General features: G+C 38.7%; 1 protein-coding gene across 13 annotated transcripts in view; it reads right to left on the bottom strand.

Annotated features, from left to right (window-relative positions):
* Nucleotides 1–1,238: 1,238 nt before the first annotated feature.
* The window catches only part of YAP1 (Yes1 associated transcriptional regulator), a 125,571-nt gene continuing 116,142 nt past the window's right edge, over nt 1,239–10,667 (bottom strand). For all 13 annotated transcript variants that reach the window (XM_016921860.3, XM_016921863.3, XM_001151467.7 and 10 more), the window contains 2 exons: nt 7,093–7,205; nt 1,239–4,971 (listed from right to left, as the gene is read on the bottom strand). In XM_016921860.3, the coding sequence (XP_016777349.1) occupies nt 4,733–4,971; nt 7,093–7,205 (352 nt within the window). In that variant the 3' untranslated portion in view covers nt 1,239–4,732. The remainder of the gene's footprint in view (nt 4,972–7,092; nt 7,206–10,667) is intronic.

The following is a 10,667-nucleotide window of genomic DNA, read 5'->3' as shown; positions in this document are numbered from 1 at the left end:
TCTACAGACACAAGGTATGGTTTTGAGCCAAGATGTACCACCACTATATCTGAACTACAAAAAGGAAATAATCAATTTCAAGCTACACAAAATTAGTGTTCTAACATAAAGAAATTATATATTGTAAAATATGAAGCATTTTCAGATTTGCCTCACCAAAATAGATGTGTCAATAATTGAAGCTATTATACACGCAAACACAGAAATCAATCAATTTTTTTTTTTTCTGAGATGAGTCTCGCTCTGTCACCCAGGCTGGAGTGTAGTGGCGTGGTCTTGGCTTACCGCAGCCTCTGCCTTACGGGTTCAAGTGATCCTCCCGCCTCAGCCTCTCAAGTAGCTGGGATTGCAAGCATGCACCACCATGCCCAGCTAATTTTTGTATTTTTAGTACAGATGGGGTTTCACCATGTTGACTAGGCTGCTGTCAAACTCCTGACCTCGGGTGATCCGTCCGCCTCAGCCTCCGCCCACAATGCTGAAATTACAGGCGTGAGCCACCACGTCCAGCCATCTTTAAAGATACTCAAATCTACTTCTTATTCAAAGGTCAGGACCTACCACTTCAATTTGTGAATGTTTTTATTTATAAGCCAGTAAGTCATGCTTTTTACTAATATATAGTATTCTCTCATGACCTCCAAAACAGAACAGAATATATATATATATTCTCAGCCTCCCGAGTAGCTGGGATTACAGACATGCGGCACCACGCCCAGCTAATTTTGTATTTTTAGTAGAGACGGGGTTTCTCCATGTTGGTCAGGCTGGTCTTGAACTCCCAACCTCAGGTAATCCGCCTGCCTTGGCCTCCCAAAGTGCTGGGATTACAGGCGTGAGCCACCACGCCTGGCCTGAGAGAATTTATTAAAGAACTAAAACCAAAGGCCATTCTGAAAGACAGTGCCATGTTCTTATGTTCTCAGTGTCCTCTGTGCTGTCACATGTAGTGAAGTCATTTAAGAATCAAGCAGACGCAGTTCTGCTTAGACACTACCACGGATGAGGATGGTGTATGTGAAGAGTAAGAACACAAAGTTAAAAGGATTATATATCCATACTTCAAAAGTTCCAAATGTCAAGCCTAACTTAAAGCAAAACGAACCTTAAGTTTAACTTGTCTTCCCAGTTACTACTGTAATCACCTTTTATTGCCAGTTCTTGTTCTACTGGAAGACCAGTAAGAAGCCAAAAAAAAAAAAAAAAGTTTCAAATATCAATTGTTAAAAACAACAAAGAAGAGTTTAAGGAAAGAATATATTTGAACCACATAAACAAACAAAAAGGTATTACATAAGAAAAAATAATGTAACAATTTATGTAAGTACCTAACATATGAGCATGCTCTTACATCTAAAACAAAAAATAAAAAGGTAACATTGGTACTATATATATATATTTGACAAGTGTGCATTAAAGAATTCTCTAATATAAAACATTTAAAATGTGGAGAATACTTTTTCAAGATACAGAAAACAATTGTTATGATAGGCACACCCACAATTCTTATAAAAACATGCTTGCGAGGATAAAATCCACCTGAGCACTCATTTCTCAGATGTACCAACGCTATAAAAGTGTTAAGCACTGAATATTGCCACCCACTTTTGCAATGTTTGAGTTTCAACACTGATTGGTATGAATTCTGAATTACACAATTAATTACTGTTATTTTTCAGTCTTTCTGCCATGTTCCATATAGAAGGCATGTATTTAATATGAATACTTAACACAGCAACATTATTTGTAGCAAAGTCACTTCCCTGTGTTCATTTTTCCTTTAAAGGCACTATATTTAGAAAATAGTTATTACAACAAATAGTGCTTTGGAAGATCTGAAACTCCAAATCAATGTGCTCCATCAACCATAAGTAGATCTAAGAAGCCCTGACTGAAAATAACACAAATGTAAAAAGTTGATAAATTTAAAGATTATAAAATTGGTTTATTGTAAAAGCAATTCAAGAATACCCAGTTAAAATCTTATCCCAATGCTACCCAATACAACCAAGAAGCAGTTAAGCACTTTTACATTAGGAACAAGGACATAAAACAAGAGACCACATCAAGGCTATGATTCAAACTCAAAAAGGGAAAGGACTCTTAGGTCTCCTTCAGGTCAGTACAGAGGGCATCATAAGATCAAAGCACTGTGCCAGGTATCACAGTACTGCTACAACACTGAGGTATAACTGGGCAAATTAAAGTTGAGGGGTAAAGGAAGATCTCCATATTCATATTGTTTTGTGGGTGTACTTAGGTGACTGAAACTCTAGAACAGCTGCCTTTAATGGCAGCATGGTGTAAGACAAGTCTTTATTAAAGAGAAAGAAGTTTATAAAGTTCTCTATCAAGGTCCCCCTAAATCTTCACAACCCCCCCCCAAACTTTCCCCCCCTCCCCCTAAGCTAAAGCTAATCTGCTGATATATAAGATATAATCTTAATTTGTGGCTACTGGCAAATTATAGGCACTCCTTCCAAGTAGCTTTGATCTTCTGCACATTAAAAAAAAAATCCCAACAACATGCTATATAATTCATATACCCAATTTTGCATTCTAGGTAGAATTTCATTACTACTCTAAAACTCCATCTGCAGTGGCCATTTCCCCCCAGACTTAATTCAAGATTTAATCTTTCTGCTGTTTTCTTAATAAAAGCCTTAGAGTCAATTATTATGAGTGATCAACCTATGAACTATTATATACAACACAGTGATTGCATTTTTTTGAGCACTGAAAGTACTTAAAATAAAACTTCTTACTTCCAACTTTTGCACTCCTCCAAATTGAAGGGCCAAAATACTTAGATATTGTAATGGGGGGGAAAAATCTATCTTCCCAAGCTGAGGCTTTTCATAGCAGCTTTTGCCAGGAGAAGAGATTTTATGCCTGTTACGAACCCTTGAAAATAAGGGCTTATTCTAGAAACATTGAAAGACCCTTAAAACACAGAGGTGCTAGCTGGTGCCACTTTAATTCACAACCAACTATTACTTCATAGCTTATACTGAAGAGTTAATTCATGCTCGTTTTGTTCCTTTAAAAAATACTCTTTGGAAACCATTATTACTCCTGTAGACACATACTCTAGTTACATCATCTCTTCCTGTAAAAATAAAGGTATAATCATGATTATCTCTATTTCTTTGCTAAATTCAACTACCGATATACATTTATTAATCTGATCACTTTTCCAGGTAACTCAAAACCTTATAGTATTCTATCCAGGGTCAATTTTCAGCATAGAAGTAGGAGCAAGTCTTGTAAGTAAGAACAATCTTGAAGGCAATATTTTAATCTAGTCGTTAATGTGTTCATTACAAATGAGAACTACAAACTAGAATTTACTTCCAAAACTAAGGCAAAGAAAACTTCCAAAGCTAAATGAAGGTAAACCACTATAAAGCTTATTTCTGTCATGCACAATATGAACCTACTCACTGATTTCCAACCGAGACTTAAAAATTAGTCCAAGGGAGAAAATAAAGCCATTTCTGGTTTGCTCCTTTCCAATTCATCAGATAATATCTACCGTATGCCCAGAGGGCGTGGAGCACTCCCCTAGGCACTATCCACAGTAATAGCTCTTTCTAGAACACTAAACTACTTCAAACATCTGCGGACTGCCCCAACCAGATTTAAACTACCAGTGAAATATAAACTACTAGTCATGTATTCTAAATGCATACAAAGCGCTACCATTTTAAAAATTAACTGGAAAGTAGGGAAACCTAAACAAGGATACACTCCACTACCACACTATTATAAATGTTATGTTTGGGTGTGTGTATGTATATAAAAGAGAGAGCAGATAATCGAGATTTAAATAAGGTGGTAAAAAAAACCCAGGAAATGAAGATTTTACCAAAACAACTACAATAACCATCCCAAGCTACAACTATTAACAGATTCACTAATACGGTCATTTGCCTAGGTTCCGACAAAACCAACCAACCAACCAACCCCCCCACCACCCCCGCCAAAAAAAACAAACAAAAAAAAACACAAAAAACCCAACAAAACAAAACAAAATGCACACCCACAAAATTATCCACCAAAATCTATACTAGAGTATGTGGCAATAATTAATATATTTATATGGAAATTGTCTCATGCCTTATAAGCTCCTAAAATAAAATCAAGGTCATTATGTGACTAATGATAGCACTAGGAGGAAAAGAAAATACTGAAAGTAAAACAGTCTTCAGCCTTGGTTTCAGCTATCTCTTCAAATCAGCATTAAGTATTTAATATCAGATATAACATTTTTGGCTTGTCAGACCAGTAAATCATGTTTTTCCACTGGACAAAGGAAGCTGAAGAAACAACTGTTGAACAAACTAAATGCTGTGACATGAAGCATCTGACTTCTGAGTATTTAGTTAAAATGATTGGTGAACATTTAACTGGGCAAAAGGAATGGCATCCATCATCCAAACAGGCTCACTTCCCCCAGCCCCCAAAATGAACAGTAGTTATAATAGCAAAAGAAATAAAAAGTTTTTTTCTTTTTTTTTGATTCTTTAGAGCCAACTGTGAAAGAGGTCAGCAATACATTAACAGCAGCAATGGACAAGGAAGAGCAAAACAGAGGATTAAAGTATCTTGCTGGACGTTTGTTCATCTTTTTCTGTATTAGCCTGAAAACTGCAACTGGCTTATGGAAATTTCCGGTGCATGTGTCTCCTTAGATCCTTCACAGATTTAGAATTCAGTCTGCCTGAGGGCTCTATAACCATGTAAGAAAGCTTTCTTTATCTAGCTTGGTGGCAGCCAAAACAGACTCCATGTCATTAAGGATGTCAGAACTCAAAGCTTCCTGCAGACTTGGCATCAGCTCCTCTCCTTCTATGTTCATTCCATCTCCTTCCAGTGTTCCAAGGTCCACATTTGTCCCAGGAATGGCTTCAAGGTAGTCTGGGAAACGGTTCTGCTGTGAGGGCAGGGTGCTTTGGTTGATAGTATCACCTAGTGGAAACACACAGAGATAACAAAGTCCTTTTTGAAAAGCTAACATCAGGGCTGTATCATATGAGCATAGAGAAATGCACAGGGAAAGAAAAGCGCTCCTGACTGACCTAAACTGATACCTAGAATTTATATCAGGTCAAACAACTCACAGATAACAAAATAACAATGCCAAGTTTACTTTTGCTTCAACATTGTTCAGATAACCAATAACAGCTTGATTGCTATTATGTGCTGAGCACTAAAGGAGTCATGAAAAAAATAAAAAAGCCTTTGAAAAATTATATGCAGCAGCGGGAGAAAGAACAAGTACACAACACAACAGCATCACTACCCTGTCTTCCAGATAAGCACCACCATAATAAGACTAAACATAAACATGAGTGGTATAGACCTACCTTGGCCTTAAATATACTTTGGGAAACACTAAAATAGAAAGACTGCAAGAATACTTTATTCTACCCTTAGGAGATGCACCTTCCTAACAGCAAAACAAGCCTTCCCAGAGGGCTTTGAATAAATCCATCTTCCTAGCCTTGCTTCTAGGTTTCCCAAACTTACTTGGCCACAGAGCCTTTTTTGCATATGACAACACTGACACCCCTCAGAGCTTCAATAGAACATACTTTCAGAAAAACTAATATAAACCATTAAGTGCTACAGGGGTCTGGAGAAGAGAGCAATACAGATTAGAGAAGTAAGTAAAGGTGTTGTGTGTGAAATGGGTTTCAAGTGGCTCCTAAGGATGATTTAACATCTAGATAATCAGAGAGGAGGGGTCCTCTCTGATGCTTTCTGATAATCTAGAAAGCATCAAAGCCAGGAGCTGGATGAGTACAGGCACAAAAGCCTTGCTAAACACTTTCAGAATAGAAGCAGTTAGTGAAAGAGTTGGTAGCTAAAGAACAGCTTCATTTCCCTGCCAATTCATGCACTCTGGCAGTTGTCAAGTCTAGGGCAATGGTTGCCAGGTAAGCCACAGGAGAAATGCTTCCGTAATTACCCCTGTGAGGCAGGTATTTCTTAGCTCCTGCAAGACCCCTGCAACTATTCTTTTTTTTTTTGAGACGGAGGCTTGCTCTGTCACCCAGGCTGGAGTGCAGTGGTGTGATCTCGGCTCACTGCAACCTCCGCCTCCCAGGTTCAAATGATTCTCCTGCCTCAGTCTCCTGAGTAGCTGGGATTACAGGCGCACACCACCACATGTGGCTAATTTTTATATTTTTAGTAGAGACAGGGTTTCACCATGTTGGCCAGGCTGGTCTTGAACTTATGACCTCACGTGATCTGGCTACCTCGGCCTCCCAAAGTGCTGGGATTACAGGTGTAAGCCACCGCACCTGGCCTTCTGCAACTATTCTAACAAAGTGAGTGAGCCCCACCTCCTAGCCTTTCCCACCTGGTTTCCTGAGCCCCATAACACTTAAGGTGGACCAAAAACTCTTAGAGAAAAGATGAAGACAAACACTGAATTACATGTAGACATCTCTCAAAATTAAGGACACTAATCTATAAGGAGAGAGATGTTCTAATAGGGTTGTCAGTTTGTCCTGCCAATTAAGATCAACATGCTAACATAAGTCATGTTGTCAGAGTTTTATTCAAATAGAGCTAATATATCCAATTTATGATTTTTTTTTTTTTTTTTTTTTTGAGAAGGGGTCTCATTCTGTCACCCAAACTGGAGTGCAGTGGTGTGATCACCGGGGCTCAATCCATCCTCCCACCTCAGCCTCCTGAGTAGCTGGGACTACAGGCATGTACCATGACACCTGACTTATTTTTGTATGTTTTTTTATAGAGATGGGGTTTCACCATGTTGCCCAGACTGGTCTTGAACTCCTGGGCTCAAACAATACACCCACTTTGGCCTCCCAAAATGCTGGAATTAGAGGCATGAGCCACTGCACCCAGCCAATCCATGATATATATTTTTTTAAACTAGGAAAAGACAAGTTACAAATCACCGTATAGAGACAAAGCAGGATCAATTTAATTCAAATTTACAGGATTTTAATTGGTTTTCTTCTGAATCATCTTTGCTTACAATACCTTATGAGACCTGGTGATAACATATCCGACTGTTAAGTCAGGTTACTAAGAGGAATAAAGAATACCAACCTGTATCCATCTCATCCACGCTGTTCAGGAAGTCATCTGGGGTTCGAGGGACACTGTAGCTGCTCATGCTTAGTCCACTGTCTGTACTCTCATCTCGAGAGTGATAGGTGCCACTACATAAACATGACAGTTAAAGACCAACACAAAAAATTTTAAAAATCAATTCAAGGTAAAAATAAACACCTGCTGAGCAGCAACATAATTCTCAAAGAGGATTAGTGAAAATTCCTGTCCTGCAATGTCTGAAACAAGCACCCTCCCTCAGGGCCATAGACAGGGCTTGTGCTATGAAGTGAAATAGACAAGTTAATCCTAATTGAAGCTGGCAGCTCTAAGGAACCAAGATTTCTCCTAAGGTTCTGTGCTTGGTGACAATAAGGGACAAAAAAAGATACCCCCAGTTAGTTTTCCTGGCTGACAGAAAATTCTCTGCATCAGTATTCTCCTCTCTGTAATATCATTTGAATCTGGGGGTGCGGAGGAACCCATACAACTTACTTGTCCCAAGGTCTCAATTCTCCAGGTGGTGGTGGCACAGAGAGGTCACAACACAAACTCCAGGTGGGCGAGGAGACAGGTCTGCACTAGACTCAAGTTAAATTCCTAGCTATTGTGCAGAGAACATAAGCCAAGGAAAAATCAACCCCAAATAAACCACCAGAATTCCTTTTAGGACTGAGCCAAAATAGATGAGTCACTGCCAATAAGATAAGAATACTCGTGGCTTGATCTCCTTGCTTCTGTGTTTGGGCGGGGGAGGAAAAAGCCTCAAACACTTCAGTACGAAACGAAACGGGAAATCATATAGCTCCAGTTAAAGAAAAGAGCAAAACAAAAAACTGCAAGGCACATCCCTTGAAAATAAAATGACCCAACACAGATTTTCACTTTAGACTAAGTAAGGTTTCCTAGATTTACATTCAAAGTATGGTAAATATCCATTACCCTGAGAAATAGAACACTTTCCTAAGCTAGTAGCATCCAGACATCAGCTGGCATTCACTGAATTCTACTAACTCTACAAAATCTTAGAGAAACGCATAAAATCAAGGCAGCTGTTGTTCTTCAATGGTCTGTGTGAGTGTGAACTTTAACTTTCTCTACGGCTTGTACATTTAATAAGCAGCTATTTAACTTACATAAAAGTTAAAAAATAAAAACAAGTTTAACAATTGCTCAAGGCTAAAAGCTCAGTCAGTACCCCAACTGCCTTCCCTAAATGATGCAATGCATTTGCCTTGTTCTCTCTCTCCCCTCATTCTATATACTGCAATCACTGGTTTACTCTAATGCTTCTGCCAGATTTTGCCAAGGCTCAAAAGCCTCACACAGATCCAAGAAAACACACATTTGCCTCTGAGACCACTGGTATACAATGCAGCCATATATGAGAAGGCCTCAGGATGTGGTTTGTTTGTATTTTGCCTGCCCTGATCTGGGACAAGAGCCTGGTCCTAGTCATCACTCTATTCGGCTGCTAAGCATGGGACACACATCAGACATTTTAGTCTATTACTGAATAACTGAACTTACAGAGTTGCGCAGAGTTCATTCCAAACCACAGGGGAAGCACATGGGCATTCCTGAGGACAGAGTTTACAGGGCCATTTTCCTGGTGAGGAACTGTTCCCTGCAGAACCCCACTTCCTACAGGCCCCACTCATTCAGTAAACATTCACTGAGCATCTGCTACTACATGACAGGCATTAGACTAGGCTTTGAGGATAAAGAGGTTAACAATCACCACCACCTACAAACAATGTTTTGTGAGAGGCTCACAACTTCAAGGAGGGAAACGAACAAATATACTAATGAATCATATACAGGGGCTATATGAACTCAGATGTAAGCACAGTGCTTTCAGAACAAACAGGGAGCTTAGAAGTAAAGGGTAAAGGTTTCATGGAGGGGGACATCTGAGTGAGCTTTGAGGGTAAAAGTAAAAGGGAGATAAGGGAACTCAGCATTACTACTAAGAGTCAATGCCAAGGCAAGTTGGGGCAAAAAGTATTTAGAGCTTAAGGAATATATATAAATCAAATAGTAAACAAGGGAAAAACCATCAAGAGGTTTTTTTGTTTGTCTTTTTGTTTTTTGAGACCAAGTTTCACTCTTGTTGCCCAGGCTGGAGTGCAACGGCATGATCTCGGCTCACCGCAACCTCTGCCTCCCGGGTTCAAGCGATTCTCCTGCCTCAGCCTCCCGAGTAGCTGGGATTATAGGCATGTGTGACCATGCCCAACTAATTTTGTATTTTTAGTAAAGATGGGGTTTCGCCATGTTGGTCAGGCTGGTCTCGAACTCTTACCCCAGGTGGTGGTCCACTTGCCTTGGCCTCCCAAAGTGCTGGGATTACAGGCATGAGCCATCATGCCCAGCCAAGAGTTTTTTTTTTTTTTTTTTTTTTTAAAGAAAAAAAAAAGTCAAAGTCAGATGTAAGTTATTATTAGAAACTGGGGGTACTGCAGAGAATGCATATATAATTCTGCCCTTAGATTAGTAACACTGATTATCTGCCACTCCGATCTTCCCAGAAAATAGAATCTCAAATTGTAGCCCAGCTCTAATCAAAAGTTTTATGAAAAAAAACCTTCATAAGTGACTGTCAGAAGGATATGCAGCCTATCCATTTTTAAAATGGTCTAATTTTTATCCCTGGGATTAATATAGCCCCTTCAACAAGACAGGTACTGGAATTACATGGATATGAAATTTTCCTTGTTGGAAAAAAAGTTCTGAGGCTATGCCTCTCTTAATTAGCCTCAGTTTAAGTCTAGAATTATAATCTTATATAAATACACTTACTTTTAGAACTTTAAACTGTTATGTCAGAAGAGTAAATACAAACTTAAAATACATTTTAGATGGTCTTCAAAATCAAACCTTCCAACTAGGCCACCAGTACTAATCTTAAAAACTGAGTAAATGGTGAATTCTATTGCACTAAATACTTTTAGCAGGATAAGATATTTTCTCTTGGAATTACTAAGTTTCCAATTCAATTGGTGAGAACTGAAAAGGTGGTGTAATAGTTTTCCTAGTGCAAAATACCTTTGAGTATTCAAAGTGTGTTATTTAAATCAGTTAGAAAAGGAATCCAAAGCGTAAACTAATCCCATATTTTAAAAAGTTTGAAACTCCACAACCTAGAAGAAGGAATTTTAGTTAAATCTTAATCTTAAATGACTTCCTAGGCAAAGAATATGACCTGTTTCAGCTTACAGACTTCAAAATGGCAGTTTATGTAATATTGCAATCTGTCTGAAACCCAGGATTTGTGGTAACTCACTAAGAAGCATCCCTAAGCTATGTTATTTTCAAATACTGCCGTTAATCTTAGTGCATTTTTGAAAGAGGCACAACCTTACATTTTATCTCCTTGGACTATAGCCCTTAAGAACATGAGGCCTTACAGTGCTGCTGGGTGAAACGTTTTAGGTTGAATAGCTATGTGGAAAATTCCTTCCAGTGATCCTTACAATGCAATCCTAAGTAGGTTTAACATGCAATTCATTTGCTTTCACAGAAAGGCATTCACATGTTCCTTCATGATTCTGTAATTTTAAGTAACTGTT

The sequence above is a fragment of the Pan troglodytes genome, chromosome 9 (assembly GCF_028858775.2).
Source record: "Pan troglodytes isolate AG18354 chromosome 9, NHGRI_mPanTro3-v2.0_pri, whole genome shotgun sequence".
NCBI lineage: Eukaryota > Metazoa > Chordata > Mammalia > Primates > Hominidae > Pan > Pan troglodytes.
Note: the sequence above shows the minus strand (reverse complement) of the source record. Positions and strands in the feature narration are given on the sequence as shown.